Source organism: Erpetoichthys calabaricus, chromosome 10 (assembly GCF_900747795.2).
Source record: "Erpetoichthys calabaricus chromosome 10, fErpCal1.3, whole genome shotgun sequence".
Taxonomy (NCBI): Eukaryota; Metazoa; Chordata; class Cladistia; order Polypteriformes; family Polypteridae; genus Erpetoichthys; species Erpetoichthys calabaricus.
In genome coordinates this window covers 21,046,813-21,064,762 of record NC_041403.2, presented here as the reverse complement: position 1 = coordinate 21,064,762, position 17,950 = coordinate 21,046,813, and the positions used below count along the sequence as shown (strand labels likewise).

Sequence of the window (17,950 nt, the reverse complement as noted above, 5' to 3'; positions counted from 1 at the left end):
TGTTGGCACTGAGATGTGGCATCAGCGCCAGAGTGGAAGCCCCTAATGTTGCGGTCAGCAAGTCGGCTAACATCCGCCATGTGCCGTCTTTCAGTTGCGAGAAGCAGATCATAGAATGGTTGAAACTGTTGCCCCTAACGTTGCACCACGGCGTGTGGTTCGTTTATACCTCGTGTCTTCTCATTAAACTTTTATCTCGCGAATATGTTATTGCAATCCGCAGCGGGAGCGCTTCTATAAACTTAATTTAAACTTACGTTTTACACCGTGCTTTGTTTCCCTTATGAACATGCTTGAATTCTTCACTCTCTCCCTTCTCAATTGTTTAATTAATTTTTTGCTCTTCGCTGTTTGCGGCTCTTCCGTCATTTCCCCCTACTTCGTTCTTTTATCTCGCGAATATGTTATTGCAATCCTTAACGGGAGCGTTTCATTAAACTGATTGAAAATAGTTTTGCATTTACCTTTTTAGTAAAAGGCGAGCTTTTAAGCCTGAGAAATCACCCCGTAAATGCACACGTTTAATTGCACATGTGTTAATATGTATGGTTACACAGTATTAAAAGACAGTGAACAACGTCAGTTACCTTTGTTCCCCGCGTTTGATAAAAGGCGAGCTTTTAAGCCTGAGAAATCACCCCCGTAAATGCACACGTTTAATTGCACATGTGTTAATATGTATGCTTACACAGTATTAAAAGACAGTCAAAAATTAACGTCATTTACCTTCGTTCCCGCGTTTGACTCGTGCTGTAAATCTCTTCCTTGTTTTTAGTTCACGTGATTACGTAGGAGGCGTGATGACGCGATACGTGACTCCGCCTCCTCCATTACAGTGTATGGACAAAAAATATGTTCCAGTTATGACCATTACGCGTAGAATTTCGAAATGAAACCTGCCTAACTTTTGTAAGTAAGCTGTAAGGAATGAGCCTGCCAAATTTCAGCCTTCCACCTACACGGGAAGTTGGAGAATTAGTGATGAGTGAGGCAGTCAGTCAGTGAGTGAGTCAGTGAGGGCTTTGCCTTTTATTAGTATAGATGAAATGCAGTTAACCCCCGAGGGATATGAAAAAGTTCTGTTCTTGCAAGCTATCGTAACCTGAGTCAGAACATGCACTGAAAATGTTCATTAACAGGAATATCAGCAAAACCACATGCTTTATTACTAATGTTTCAAACTTAACAAAATGACAAAGCAATATTACTGTACTTTAAATCACATGCAATTAACTTAAAATAAAATTAACTGAGGGTGGCACGGTGGCACAGTGGTAGCACTTCCTGGGTCCTCCCTGCGTGGAGTTTGTATGTTCTCCCTGTGTCTGCATGGGTTTCCGCCGGGTGCTCCGGTTTCCTCCCACAGTCCAAAGACATGCAGGTTAGGTGCACTGGCGATCCTAAATTGTCCCTAGTATATGTGCTTGGTGTGTGTGCCCTGCGGTGGGCTGGCGCCCTGCCCGGGGATTTGTTCCTGCCTTGCATCCTGTGTTGGCTGGGACTGGCTCCAGCAGACCCCCGTGACCCTGTGTTAGGATATAGCAGGTTGGAAAATGATTAACTGACTGACTAGTGCTGGGCGGTATACCGGTTCATACCGAAAACCGTTTTTAATTTTTTTTTATGATATGGATTTTTCTTATACCGCAACACCGGTTTAAATTGACTAAACGACGTTCGGAACGTGGCGCAGCAGGAAACTGTTCAAGTGGGGACCTTTTTCACTGCTACACCGCTAAACACAGATTTGTTGCACTAGGGCTCTTTTTCACTGCTACACTACCAAATAGTGGGCGGTAGCATAGGAATGCTGCATGGTGAAAGTGGACAGAGAGCCTGGAGATACTTTAGTTTTAAAAGGTCAGATGTGTAAATACTGTTTCTATACTACTGGATAATACTGCAAGCCAAGTTGTACTTGTTTTAAATACAGTGTAATGTACCCCTGGGTACTGTGTAACAGTGTGACGACATGTTTTCAAAGCCCGTCATAAGTTATATAGCACATTAAATGCTTTGTGTTAAGTGATTCTTACTAAGAGGAGGCGCCGGCAGCGAACCCCGCACAGAATACATTCACTTCATGATCTTCCTTCTCTCTGAACATTTAGAATGCTAAAATAAATACTTAATATAATTTTTATGGTGAAATGCATTAAAGCATGCATTAATCATATGGGGGCACGGCGGCGTGCCTGCCTTGCATTTGCATGTTTTTCTGGTGGGTTTACTCGGCGCTTCAGTTTCCTTTCAAAGTCATGTAGGATGTGGGGTTTTGTTGTGCTATATTGACCCTGCTAGTGTATGTTTTGCTTATATTCATCCTTTGATGTGCTGGCGACTCGGCTAAGTTTATAACTAGTTTTAATTTCACAAAGACGTTTATCGTGTGGTGATTGGTTATGTGGAGAAAGAAAAAGGACGGATAGGAACTGGGGTTTTAGTACGTCAGACAGCATGCATGCAATAAAGAAAGCCCGCTCAGAAGAACATGCATTGAATTATGTGTTCGTGTCTCCGACCACCAGATCACAAACCCAACATTTATACAATATTTAAATTAAACCTGTGCGATACCCATTCATACATCCAGTTTTTTGGAGCCTCGTCACACCTGCGATAAAGTTCTCTACACTGAACATAATAGTGCAACTATCAGTAATAATACTATTATTTATTTTATTGTTATTATTTATTAGTTTAAATATTATGCAGTTTAATGATGATAAAGTTGTTTAAAAAGTCACTTTAACGTGTCAGTGGACAGAGATTGTTAACATTAACAGAAAGTGTAGTTGGTTTACAAGAAATATTTACTATTTATTCCTTTTCTAAGACATATTCAGTGCAATACAACTTTTGACAAGCACTTCTGGATATTTTACGAAATATTTACTATTTATTCCTTTTCTAAGACATATTCAGTGCAATACAACTTTTGACAAGCACTTCTGGATATTTTACTAAGTCTAAATGCCTCTTTGTATGGTTGAAAATATGTTGTCAAAATTATAGTTTAAGTTTTTGCAAAATTTGTTCAATAAAAAGGTTCTATATTTTGACTGCATCTGTCATGCAATGCGATACCTTCTCCATTAGTGCCACCCCCTTGAAAACTATCACTTTATGGGGCAGTGCAAACCTGTATTAATACTTGTGTGCACATTAAAATGTTTTTTTTTGTACAATGTACAATACTCTTGACAGTGGAATAGGTTATTCTTAGCCAGTAATTCCAGTGGAAAATGTGGTTAACATCCACTCATGCATGGGGAAAAAATACCGTCGAATACCGTGAAACCGGGATAATTTAGAAAAATACCGTGATATAGAATTTTGGTCATACCGCCCACCCCTATGACTGACTAAAATTAACTGAGGATATATATAGTGGATCAACTTTATGCTTAACCATCCTATAGCTTTTGATAACGATGCAGTGTATCATCTAACTTCATCTCTGGGCAAGTATTTACAAGACAAGCAGGACTTCCAACCAGTCACAGTAGACTGTAATGCTTCATACTCCAAATCATTAAGTACATGTACTGTATGAATATGTGTTTAAAAGTTTAGTGTGGTTACATGTATTGTCTAATCATAGGAACATTCCTTTTTCAAATATATGTGCTGAAAACTGTTTTTCAAGTATTGATAAGAGATTCATCCAAGAACAAAACGTGATTTTTAGACACATTCTCCCTTTACTAACAGAACTTTGATGTGTTGTAGGACAGATTCCAACCCCACAGAAAACAAGTTTGGCTTATCAGGATAAGCCAAACAAAGCACCTGCAGAACATGTATGAACACTGTGACCTAATATGATGGGAGGTTTGTTCTATTCCAGTGAACCAACTTTGGGAATAGAGGAGTGTCAATACAATTATTTGGTATATTACCATGAAAGACACAAATCTTACACATCCATGAACAAGCACATTCTCAGTTTATGTACTTCAAGAAACAATACTGACCATAAAGGAACTTGTGTGCCACAGCACAGGAAACAGAATCCATACAATTAGGACAACTACTGAAACAAACAGACCTCTGGTCCTCAAATAAAAGGAATTGAAAGGGCTGAAGTCCACTAATATAATGATAAACTTGATGATGAATTATGAACATGTAGGCACCATATAACTGAGAACCATATAACAAATATAAGAATGGATACATTTTATTAAAGAATGATTAATATTGTGTTGTTTGTAATAATCTGGTTCATCTGAATACTGAATCAAGATCAAAAAAATGACAGATGGTTAAAACTTCAAGCCAACAACACCTTACTAGTAAACTGAATAATTAACATTTTGCATTTTCTCAAAATTCTCACACCAAACACTGTTTCAAAGAATAAATATTTGGAATTGTTAAAATGATATGCATACCTTCCATTCCTGAGACTGAACAGTTTCTTTCAGCTTTATTCCTGAGAACATTTCGAGCAGGATGATTCCTAGACTCCAGAGGTCCACAGCTGAGGTACACTCGACATCACTTTCCAGACCAACCTGAGCAAGAGAGTTTTGAAGTTCAGCTTCTGGAGCCCTGTAGCCATCTGTTTGTATGTACTTTACATCCTGAAATAAAAAGCAATGGCATATCACTAGTAAACCCAGAATATGTCCGAAGAGCACAGAAAGGTATTCATTTTAAGTAATACAACAGTCCTAGAAAAGCAAACAACTAAATATCTTATTAGTCTGCAATTTCATTCCATATTCCGTATGATAATTTCAAAAGAAACACGGAATACTGATGTCAACCACTTAGTGATTAATAAGGTACAGAAAATGTACTTTTATCCAGCTTCCAAAAAGAGACTCTTTCATCTGATGTTTCAAATTTTTCATACCCTTCACAGAACCAATGTCTTTGTCAGGCAGCACATTGTTGGCTTTCAGAAAAAGGTGTGAGCTTATGGTACTTTGTAAGTGTGAAACTGTGCTGGAAAATCATCATGCACTTCCATAATTTGACATCTCCAGTGATTTATAGTTGTGTTAATTGACATAGTACAGTGATGAGATCAGCAACTGCAGTTGTAAAGTTTCACATCCCCTTTGATTAGAAGTTGTGTCATGTGACATCAGCTTTAGTCTAGACTTATGGGACAAAAGAGAATACATGTCTGGGGACAACCCATTAAAAAAAGTGTGTAGTGAACAGAGGTGAAATCCTTTGCTACAAAGACTATACCCACAAGGCTTCTTCCTAAAACACCCACCCACAAATTCTCCAGTCTGAGCATTTTATACCGCCACAGGGATTACAGAGAGAGAGCAAAAGATACTAAAAAAATTAAAAGATGTTATCCATTCAGGAGCTTAATAGCACACGGTAACTGATTAATAATTAACAAGGGGGCTCCGCCCCCTGCTCGCCTACCCCCGGTGTTGGGTATCCTGAAATACATTAGTCGAGCTCGTTCGTTTTGGAGCCATGCCCGCTTTGCCCGCGGCATTTCAGACGTGCGTTGTAGGCGCCTGCGTTCATTGATTTTATCCAGGCGGGCTCGTGTTTGTATATCCGTTAGTCGAGGTCGTTCGTTTTGAACCCATGCCTGCTTTGCTTCCGCAGTTTCAGACGTGCATTGTAGGCACCTGCGTTCATTGATCTTATCCAGGTGGGCTCGTGTTTGTATCGTTGAGCTGTATTGTGTTTGAATTTGGTGTAAAGCGTTCAGCGGTTTGTACAATCCCAAGCAGCACATTATTCCTAACTTCACTCCGCAGTAGTGCCACTCACAATATGGCGGTGACGCCTGCATCTTTCGTACTCTCTTTGTGGACCTGTGGGGCCTCCGTAGCCTCTCACGTTTGACACTGGGGTGCAGCGCAGAATCCTCTTTTCTGTGTGGTTGTGTCGTTAGTGGTAGCTATGGGCGCGTTGTTGCTTCATTTCTCATTCACGTTAGTTGAGCACTTTCGTTCTTGGGCCGTGACTCCTTCGTTCACGGTGGATACGACTTCGCTTGCGGTTTATGGAACGCGCGCCTGCGCAGAACGTCTCTTGGTCCCATCGCCGTGTCCCTGTGTCCATATCCGGTGTATTCTCAGTTAGTAATATGAATTTGCACATTGTAATGAGCACTGCAACAGTGGAGACAGACACACACACACAGACACATAACTCACTGCAGCTACTGGACTCCACGTGTTTGAGAAGTGCCTCTGTCAGTCACAATAATCTTTCTTAGTTTTAACTATTACATCACTATATGACATAACAACTGCATTGTAGTCTATGGATATACAACAGGCTAAAACGTTTTGGCTATTTTTTCATGGCATGTTTGCATTTCCAATTAGACAGTAATGTTAAATTTCATTAGTTATTCATTTGGATGGTATGTGTGGAATAGCACACTTGGGGACATAGCTATGTCCTGCGAGGTCTGGTGCACTGCTTAATTAGAAAACGCCTTAATTTCCCAACAACAACAACTGATGACGGACAAATGGTGAGAGCAGTAAAGAAAAACCCCAAAACAGTAGTCTGTAACATCATGAACAACCTCCAAAGAGCAGAGGTGGAAATATCATAGTCCACTATTGAAGGAGACTTGGAGAACAACAACATAGAGACCATGCTGCAAGATGCAATCCACTCATCTGCAGTAAAAATCTGAAAGCCAGATTGCTACTTGCAAAAAAGTACAGAGATGAGCCACAACAGATCACATAGAAAATTTTATGGACAGAGGACACAAGGATTAAGCTCTACCAAAGTGATGGAAAGGACTAAGAATGGACAAAAAAAAAAAAAAAGGACATCATAATCCTAAACATATAAGATTATCTGTGCAGCATGGTGGAGGTTGTGTCACGGCTTAGGCTTGCACGGCTGCATGAGGAACAGGCTCAATCATTTTTATTGATGATGGTACTCATGATGGTAGTAGCAGAATGAACACAGAAGTCTACAGAAACCTTGTCTGCCAATTAGAGAAATGTACCCACAATAATTGGGAAGACCTTTATTATGCAGCAAGACAATGATCCAAAACACACTGCCACCTCAACAAAGGACTTCATCAGGGGAAAAAATGGAAGGTTTTGGACTGGCCAAGTCAATCACCAGGGGCCTCATGCATAATGCCGTGCATAGAATTCGCACTATAACATGACGTAAGCACAAAAGCGGAAATGTACTTATGCACAAAAAAATCCAGATGCATAAATCTGTGCGTTCGCCATCTTCCACGTTCTTCCGCTACATAAATCCCAGTCAGCGTGGAAATTAACGCACGTGCACGCACCTGCTGCCCCACCCCAACTTCTCCCAGAATTACGCCTCTTTGAATATGCAAATCAATATAAATAGCCCTTAAGCTCAGCGTTCTGTGAAAAGGCAATGGTAAAAGTACGAGGAAAAATAGAAGAATTTCAGCGAATACCAAGTGGAGGCAAAGAAAAATGTACTACTTGTTGGTTTAAACAATGGTACAAACAACAAAAGGAAGCTGATCAAGTGACATAGAGTGTTGGAGAAACTCGAAAGCTCAAGTTCACAAAGTCGCACAGTGCCCGAAATAAAAAAGAAGTTGTCACATATCAAAGTCGCCGTCTGAGTGTCATATGAAAGCTTATTAGGGTACAGAGGAAAAAAAAAGGCACACAGTGTGAAAAAAAGCACGAAATGTCAACTTTAATCTCGAAATTTCCACTTTAATCACATAGTTTATGTTGTCATTAAAGTAGAACATCATAAACTTCATCTTAAAATCGTTTAATTTACCAGTTTCTCAAATCCCATCGTAACTAAAGTAGCACGTTAAACACTTGTTTTGTATTTGATCTTCTATGTGCTCTATGTGCGTGAATCACTACGTGTTTCTGGGCTTTCTCTTCCTCCGACAGGACACAGAATCCATTACATTCGTGAAATTACAGCTCACTGAATAATTAAAATACTGAGAAGTATACGTGATATCATTTTCATGATGATAGGAGTTAAAGCATGTTATTAAACATGGGAACACGGTGGCGCAGTGATTGTTCATGTCTTACGCAAGATGCTTGCTGCGCCATGCACGACCTTCGATGAAATGCTTTATTACAGAAGTACTGTCTTTTTTCAAATGTACTAACCCCCAATTCCTGTCCTTACTTTTCTATCTCCAAATACCCAATTGCCACACAATCAGTTCTGTAATAGATGTTAAGCCATCTGTAAGCTTAAAACGCCATTTCTTCAAAACTTTTAAGGAATAATGAAATATCTTCGTAATGCTTAATTATTCTATCCATCTATCCTTCCAATGTCGCGCCAGCCACAGCAAGAATACAGCGCAAGGCAGGAACAAACCGTGAACGAAGCTCAAGCTCCTTGCTAGCGCTGCGGCACCATGCAGTTAAAGTTTTATCTGTATAATATAATAAATATATTTTGCTGCATTTCACCTTAAAAATTATATCGTCATCACATGTAAATACACGCTTTATAAAGTGGCTCAGGTTGTGCAATATTATAACTATCATAAGTACAATTACCTCACTGTAAACTTGCAAGTACAAACAGTCCTACAAGGAGCACTTGATGGACTGATTGAGTGCGTGTATTGTTCTTGGGGAGAAACTGTTTGTGAACCGCGAGGTCCGAAGAGGAAAGGCTCTGAAGCGTTGGTCAGATGAGACCAGTTCAAATAGCGAATGGCTGAGGCAACATGTGCTTGATGCTGTATACCGATAATTCCCTTTCCGATTAGCTGCTGTACAGCTGTGATTCACTCTCAGATACAGTGATATAAATATTCCGAGAGGTGCAGTGAGAGTAATATGGAAAAAGATGATCCGATGTGGCAACCCCTAACAGTAGCAGCTGAAAGAAGAAGGTGCAGTGTGAGTAACAATGCTAAAGCAGCTATTGTATTTAGAATAGTTTGACCATTCTGTGGACCATTATATTGTTACAGGTTAATTGCAATCAGTTGCATTACACTAATAAACAATATGCGGTTAATTTCAGTGCATTTATAAAGCCGCGTCAGGAATATGGATCTGAAAAAGAAAGGGTAACCACACAAGAACAGTACCACTGCTTTGACGTTGGGTGCCGCCAGTCTGCAAAACCAAGCGCAGAACTTGCATACGACAGGGTATGAGGTACCGTAGAAATGTGCGTGGCTTTACACCAAGTTTAGGTTTTATACATCGCAATTTGAACGTGGAAACGTTCTTATGCAACATTTCTGTGCATACCCACCGTTTATACATGAGGCCCGAGATCTTAACCCAAATGAACGTGCATTTCACCTCCAGAAGAGAAGACTGAAGGAAAAAAAAAAACCTGCAAAACCGACAACTAAAAGATGCTGCGTAAAAGCCTGGAAAGGCATAACCAATGAAGAAATAAGAAATCTCGTGGAGTCTATGAGTCGTAGGCTTGATGCAGTTATTACGAGCAAGGGATATGCAACCAAATATTAAGTATTTTTGACTTTAATTTAGTTGAAAGCATTCTACTCCGATACTTTTGCTCACTTGAAAAACTGGGTGGTTTGTTAAAAAATGTGTTGTGTTCTATTTTTTTTTTTTTTTTAACATATCTAGACGTAAACACTAGGCAATAAATGCTAAAACTCTGATCTCTCTTCTCATATTCATATTTTGATCTCACAGACAAATGTCTTCACCAGGGCTATGGTGTCGGAGACAATTTTGGGTACCTGGTGTCGGGGTCAGAGTCTGCAAAAATTGTAATGAAAAAAATACAGCAAATTCAAATGTCCCATTTCACAAACAATAGTCATAATTAAGTACTTCTCTGATGTAAGAATAAAGCCCAGTGCATAGTTGTGATACTACTAGTGTGAAGTTCAAATGAGCTATTGTACAATCAGACATTTAAATATTGTAATCTGGATTATGGTACTTTACAAAAAGTGTTTTCATTTTATTTCAGATATGATGTAGTTCATTTGAGTGTAAACAAGTATAACATCTCACACACATTAAGATCTTAAGATGCCGGTCTGCTTATGATTCCAAGGATTAATAAAATAACAGTGGGAGGTCGAGCTTTTAGTTACAGGGCCCCTAAACTGTGGAATGGTCTGCCTGCTACTATAAGAGATGCCTGTTCGGTCTCAGCTTTCAAATCCCGGCTGAAGACTCACTACTCCAGTTTAGCATACACTGACTAGAGCTGCTGATTAACTGTACAGACTGTATCTCTGTTGTTAGTCATTAGCACTAAAACATAAGTAACATGATAGTTATAATCTGATACTAACCCTCATCTATTCTGTTTCTCTTCTCGGTACTCAAATGTGGCACTTGATGCCACGGCCCACCTGCCAAGTTGTTTTGTCTGCCTAATGTAAAGACATCCCTGATTGAGGATCGCAGGAATCATGGGGTAGAGGGGACCGTTCATTGGATTGACTGGCCCAGCACTGTTTCAGTTGTGAAATGGCCAACAGGGGGAGGCAGCTTGATGGCTGAGGTCTCCAGGACTCTGAACAAATCCAAATCCTATTATGTGATATCATCTACTGTTAAATTCTGCTCCGTACTTGTAAAATTTTTATTTTTATACTGTTTGAGGATTTGTTCTGTTCTGTGTATTGTATTGACCCCCTTCTTTTTGACAACCACTGCACGCCCAACCTACCTGGACAGGGGTCTCTTTTTGAACTGCTTTTCCCGAGGCTTCTTCTATTTTTTCCCCAACAAGGGTTTTTTTTGGGAGTTTTTCCTTGTCTTCTTAGAGAGTCAAGGCTGAGGGGCTGTCAAGAGGCAGGGCCTGTTAAAGCCCATTGCGGCACTTCTTGTGTGATTTTGAGCTATACGAAAATAAACTGTATTGTATTATGTTGTAATGATGTAGGTGGAGGTGTGTGCTATGGCCTGATGTATGTTCAGGGGTTCTTGTCTTTTGTTTAAACTGGCCAATATGGTTGAGAGTCAGCTTCCTAGCCAGTAGTTCTGTGGTTAAATGACATGTATGTTGCCTTCATTCAATCAACATGGAAAATATATTAGCATATTAAATACAGAGGAGTCGGAGTCAGAAGTACCGGAAACTAAGGAGTCGGAGTCGAAGGATATATCTACCGACTCCCACAGCCCTGGTCTTCAGTGCACAGCCTAAACACATTAATTGGCCTTGGTGTTCCAATACTTTTGGAGGAGATTGTATATACGCACCTCAGGTCTGACAGAAATTGGTCCCTCGCATGGCTGGCACAGACACGACGGTGCACCAGACCTCACAGGGCATGGCTATATCCCCAAGTGTGCTATTTCACACATACCTGACGTGACAAGTATGGCAAACTGAACACATACCACTGGTCCAACATAAACATGATTCCTCCATTATATGTGTAGCCCAGACTGGGCACGACTTAAAGTTTCGACACAACATGTACAGCCCCATGCAGCACTGACAGGCAAGGCCACCAGCATGCAACACATTACATTGCTGACATGTCAACTATAGCTGAGCAATCATGATGCAGATCTGACACAAAACCAACTTCAGTAACTGAAGACCATCACAATAATCTCAGCAGAGTATCTGAGACTGCTTGCTTTCATGACAGGTGCACATACCATCTGCTCAGACACGTGTTCAGGCCTCATAACCAAAAGGCATAAGAAACACGCCAACATGTGCTAATGGAGACCTGTATTACACAGGCAGGCCGACTTGATCCTTTTCAATGCTCATGCAAGTCAGATATTTATTAACCCTACCAAAGTCCTTAAGGCCTTTCGCTTTCAACAAAGGTGACGGCACATCCCACAGTATGACCTGACAGCCACAATCACGCATGATCCCTGTGAAACTCACTGCTCAGGGATAGCACATCAAAGGCCGCAGGAAAACCGGAGCTATCTACTGACTGTCAACTACACTATATGTCCTTCATTACAAAAGAAAAGCATAAACAAAGCAATCCCACAAATAAAAATGTTTCACTGCTGACCAACAACAGACAAAAAGATACTTAAGCACAGGCCAAAGCAAGATGTAGGCCCGAATATAGAGCCACTGTGTAACATGGCCCATTGACATGCAGCAACCCCTGCTACAGACTGCCAAACACTGTTAAATGTCTCTCTGGAAAAAAACAGCTCCTACAAACTTATGAATGTTGGTTTTACTGCCCCACAGCAATATTTGAGATAAACAACAACAACAACATTTATTTCTAGAGCACATTTTCAAATAAATGATGTAGCTCAAAGTGCTTTACATAATGAATAAAGAGAAAAAAAGACAAAATAACTAAGAAAATAGAATTAGGGAACACTAATTAACAGAATAAAAGTAAGGTCCGATGGCCAGGGAAGACAGAAAAAACAAAATAAAATCTGCAGGGGTTCCGAGGCCACGAGACCGCCCAGTCCCCTCTAGGCATTCTACCTAACATCAATGACCTCACAATCAGTCCTCATGGTATTCAGGGTTCACATGGAAAAACTTGATGATGACGATCATGTGAACTTCTGGCTTAATCCATCAATGTAGGGACATCACGGTGCTTTGATCAGGTTGGGATCAGGTTCAGCTATGTCCGCACTGTGGGGCACTATTTTCCCAGAGAGGGTTGAGGAGGGACAAAAGACTGTGTTGCCAAAATGGAAATGTATTGCTTACACTATGGGAACCACTGCAACATACTGAAAGACACCATTCTTATACTTCTTATACTTCCCAATAGGTAATATCTTCCGGCACCATGGTATTAAGTTTCATTGATATGCTGATGACACACAGCTACAGTGCATCCGGAAAGTATTCACAGCGCATCACTTTTTCCACATTTTGTTATGTTACAGCCTTATTCCAAAATGGATTAAATTCATTTTTTTCCTCAGAATTCTACACACAACACCCCATAATGACAACATGAAAAAAGTTTACTTGAGATTTTTGCAAATTTATTAAAAATAAAAAAAATTGAGAAAGCACATGTACATAAGTATTCACAGCCTTTGCTCAATACTTTGTCGATGCACGTTTGGCAGCAATTACAGCCTCAAGAAAGTAAATTAATAATCAAGGAAGGGTTGTCACAATACTGTAATTCCAAACTTCGATACAATACTTAAAAATATTGATATTCAGAACTGCTTTCTATGCCACATGGGGAGGTGAGATACAAAACACCAAATTGAAGATGAAATTTAAAAAACTGTAAGATAATTAGATCCTTCTTGTTAAGGGAGGTGGTGCTGACCCGCCATGCAGGGTATAGTGTGTATATGTGTGTGAGTGTGTTTGTGTTAGCCTATGGGTGTGAACTTGCTGTCAAAAGAATTGCTTGTTATGGACAGAATCAATACTACAGAAGTGCATGTTTGTATGGTTTCAAAATTTCCGAATTGACACGTATTGAGAAAAAAAAAATCAATATTTTTGACAACCCTAATTCAGGTCTCTTAAGAAGAATATGCAAGTAGAAGCAAAATAAAAAAAGGACATTTCTACAACATGTCAGAATTACTGATTGTGACAGATTATAGCAGAGCTACAACAGCTGTCATATAGAACTTCAAATTAGATTGACATCTGGAAGTCATTTCTGCCATTTTGAGCACATAGCCAAGGTTAATATTTCCAATTTAGAAAATACACACAAGTTGGAGGCTCAGGCTATATAGAGTTCATTTCCTATCATTGCTCAGTGAGTGAAACATTTAATGCAGTGGTGTGCACTGAACTTTAATCAGCAAACTGAAAGAAATGTATAGGAAAGTGACAACAGCACAGGTTCAAGTACAGAAAAGGTTACATAACTTAGTAGTGTCTCACTACTGGGCTTGGCCTCTTTATTTTACACCTATGCAAGATACGTAAATGAGAACCAAAGAATAATAAGCCTATTTTAGTAGCAGGCCATGCTGTAAATTACAAATGCTAAAAAGTTGTTTAAACTATTGGCAAACCCAATCAATCCATGAAATGTGACTATACAAATAACAAATGTCAGACCCTTATGACATAACACAGCAACACACGTACTGCACAGTCAGTCTCACAGAACCCTGTATATGGAAAGTCTTCATGTTCAGAACAAAAAAAAAAAAAAAGGCCTTTTCTCCGAGCACTCCTTTTCATTGATGTACTAGTCTACAAATCCAATTTGAATTGAATAGTCATTTACCCATCCAGAGTGGCTATTCACTTTAAGGTAAAATTTTTAGAATTGTCTTAAATGTAACCAATCATACTTAGTGTATTAAAGAGTGTGTACACTTATGGACAACAAGCTCCAAAATTTAAAAATCACACGCATTTAAGAATACATATAATTTCTGCAGCATTTAAAAAAGAACCCTACAGACTAAAATAACCAGCAAAGCCTAGAACAACTTTACTGGTGCAAAGTTAGCTTATTGTATTTATTGTCTAACTTCCCAATAAACATGATCTGTATTACACAATGGTGCGAACTGAAAATCCTTTGGTCTTGACTTGAATTAGCGGTAAGAATTCTTCTATCTGGGGTTTACATAATCCCATCATTTTTGTGCAGTTGCTCTCTTTTTCCAATCCAAATCACTTAGTCAGGTCAACATACAACTTTAAAATTTCTTTAATATGGGTGAGTGTGTGCTTATGGGAAGTTGAAAATGGAACTCCAATCCCCCCTTGCATCTGTTGCTGCACATACAGGCTCCTATAGAGGGACTTTTCTTGTATTTCTTATTTTTATGTAGTTACATATGTGCACAGTTGTTTAAAGCATGGCTTTAACATGGCCAATTAAAATAGTCCTGTGGTACCCTGACAGTTTTGTCACTGATTATAGCTGTCAACTGCATTTATATTGTATTGACATGTACATGTAGCGCAAGCAAAAATAGTCTGGCTGGTCCTTCATAATTCTACCATTCTCTTCCCTTAAATAAAAATAAATATTTCTTTTTTAAATCACAATTTTTAGCCGAGGAAGCCAGAGTGGAATTTCAGTCAAACCATTGTTTTTAAAAAGAAAATAATAATTTCCATGTACATTTTTTCATTAGTATATTTTCTTTTACAGATTTCTAAAAAGAGGATATCTGATTTTTTCACCAACACTGCAAAGCACTTTCTTTACTTAACTAGAGCATTAGCAAAACAAAAAGATCACCACAGTGTGTTAGAAATTAATACAGCAACATGCAACAACCACCACTATAACTGAAATGTGCCTATAAAGGAGTTATATTAGACCCCCAGGAAGGGAAAAAAAGGATAAAAGTTGTGTTCTGTTCATTTAATTTGTGTTTTACATGATTAGATTAATCTTGCCGCAGTTATAAGAACTATAAAATGTTATTAGCCTATTGACTTTGACCAAGTGGGCAGCATGGTGGCACAGTGATAGCGCTGCTGCCTCGCAGTAAGGAGACCTGGGTTCACTTCCCGGGTCCTCCCTGCACGGAGTTTGCATGTTCTCCCCGTGTCTGCATGGGTTTCCTCCGGGTGCTTAGGTTTCCTCCCACAGTCCAAACACATGCAGGTTAGGTGCATTGACGATCCTAAATTGGCCCTAGTGTGTGCTTGGTGTGTGGGTGTGTGTGTCCTGCGGTGGGCTGGCACCCTGCCCGGGGTTTGTTTCCTGCCTTGCGTCCTGTGTTGGCTGGGATTGGCTCCAGCAGACCCCCTTGACCCTGTAGTTAGGATATAGCAGGTTAGATGATGGATTGATGGATGGATGGATAGACAAACCGAGAATTAATCTTTTCAAAGGAATACACATTTTGAATGAAAGCAGATACCCCAGCCTGCCATGAGACCCACTGCATTGAATCCTCTAAGACAAAGCTTTAAAATAAAACAATGAACAACTTAAGGGCATATGTTGGGGGAGTAGATTGCTGAGTGGTCTTTTGCCCTGGAAGCACGGCAGATTCTGTTCTTTTTATTTCTCCAGCTTAACTGGAGTTTATCTTTTTTCTGTCCTCCTTGGCCAACTGACCTTATCAATGACCCATCAATTATAGACTTAAATAAAGATTTTTTTTTTTTTGTTTCGTTTTAAGGACTCTATTTCTCTTCAGTTTTTATCTGTCTTATGTAAGAGTGCATTATTCATTTTTGTATACTACTTAAGCATTATTTTTCTTATCAATTTTTCTTTGCATGCAATTACTTTTTTAACATCTTGTACAGCTCGTTGAGCTACACTGTTTGTATGGAAATGTGTTGTACACTATCAGTCAAAAGTTTTTAGTTTTCAGTTTTTATGGAAAAGAATGCAGTTTAATGTCTTAAGTGTATCATGAAATCAAGGCATAGAACAAATAAGCATGGACAAATAAAAAAAAAAAATAAGTCAAAGAATCTTTAAGTGAGTTTTTCAGATTTTTGATTAATCAAATTAGCCAACTTTTGCTGATACAACAGCCAAACGCACAAATGCCATTCTTTCTATAAGGGAAATCAAATACTGATCAGGAAGATCTTCCAAGCACTGTTGCAGAAGTTCCCACAAATGTGTTGCAGTTCTAGGTTGCTTTCCTTTCACCCGTCTGTCCAGTTCATCCCAAACTAACTCAATGGGGTTTAAGTGTGGAGACTGTGCTGTGTTGGCAATTATCATAAACTTGTCTTCTGGTTGGGTTGTGACTTTTGGTCTGCCAGATCTCTTCCTATTAGAATTTCTTTGGAATGTGTTGGACAACACTGTACTCACAGACACTTTGACAGATGTACCCTAAGTTCTTGTCTATAAGCCGCGGCTTATCTAAGGAAAAAAGTTGTGAAAATGAAAAAATAGAATATCGGCTTATACATAAGTCCGGCTTATACATCCATCGCGGGGGTTGCGTTCCAGAGCCACCCACGAAATAAGAAAATCCGCGAAGTAGAAACCATATGTTTATATGGTTATTTTTATATTGTCATGCTTGGGTCACAGATTTGCGCAGAAGCACAGGAGGTTGTAGAGAGACAGGAACGTTATTCAAACACTGCAAACAAACATTTGTCTCTTTTTCAAAAGTTTAAACTGTGCTCCATGACAAGACAGAGATGACAGTTCTGTCTCACAATTAAAAGAATGCAAACATATCTTCCTCTTCAAAGGTGTGTGTGTCAGGAGCACAGAATGTCACATAGATAGAGAAAACAATCTCTAGCAAACAAATCAGTGGTGCTGTTTGGCTTTTAAGTATGCGAAGCACCGCGGCACAAAGCTGTTGAAGGTGGCAGCTCACACCCCCTCCGTCAGGAGCAGGAAGAGAGAGAGAGAGAGAGACAGAGTTTGTTTTTCAGTCAAAAATCAATACGTGCCCTTCGAGCTTTTAAGTATGCGAAGCACTGTGCAGCATATCTTTTCAGGAATCAGCTTTACAAAAGATAGCAACGTGAAGATAATCTTTCAGCATTTTTAGACGAGCGTCCGTATCGTCTAGGTGTGCGAACAGCCCCCCTGCTCAATCCCCATATGTCAGGATCACAGATAGGCAGCGCAAGAGTGAGAGAAAAGTAAGCAATCTAGCTTCTCAGCCATCTGCCAATAGCGTCCCTTGTATGAAATCAACTGGGGAAACAAACTGAGGAAGCATGTACCAGAAATTAAAAGACCCATTGTCCGCAGAAATCCGCGAACCAGCAAAAAATTCGCGATATATATTTAAATATGCTTACATATAAAATCACAATTTAAATGACCGCTACGCGCGCGTGTTGACTCGGCGATGCCCAGAGCAGAAAGAACGCGCTCCGGCCGCTCCAACCGCGCCATGTGGAGAGTGAGAGAGACACCAATATCTTACACTCTCTCCCCCCTTAAAGAAATTAAATGGGTGCGAGTGAGACCACTGACCTCCCTCCCTTCTATTAGTTATAGATTATAGTACGTTCGGCTTATCCATGAGTCCGGCTTATCTATGATACGATTTTATTTTAAAAATTCGTATGATTTTTGGTCTCCGGCTTATAGACAAGAACCTAGGGTAATTTTTTTTTTTTTTGCAATTTCTCTAAATGA

At 39.6% G+C, this 17,950-nt stretch overlaps 2 protein-coding genes across 2 annotated transcripts in view; one reads left to right on the top strand and one right to left on the bottom strand.

Annotated features, from left to right (window-relative positions):
* Positions 1 to 17,950, top strand: part of uap1 (UDP-N-acetylglucosamine pyrophosphorylase 1) — a 411,004-nt gene that overhangs the window by 235,096 nt on the left and 157,958 nt on the right. The gene's annotated exons all lie outside the window — the stretch shown is intronic.
* The window catches only part of uhmk1 (U2AF homology motif (UHM) kinase 1), a 49,364-nt gene that overhangs the window by 22,687 nt on the left and 8,727 nt on the right, over positions 1 to 17,950 (bottom strand). The window contains exon 3 of the mRNA XM_028810996.2: positions 4,398 to 4,589. Coding sequence (XP_028666829.1) covers positions 4,398 to 4,589 — 192 coding nt within the window. The remainder of the gene's footprint in view (positions 1 to 4,397; positions 4,590 to 17,950) is intronic.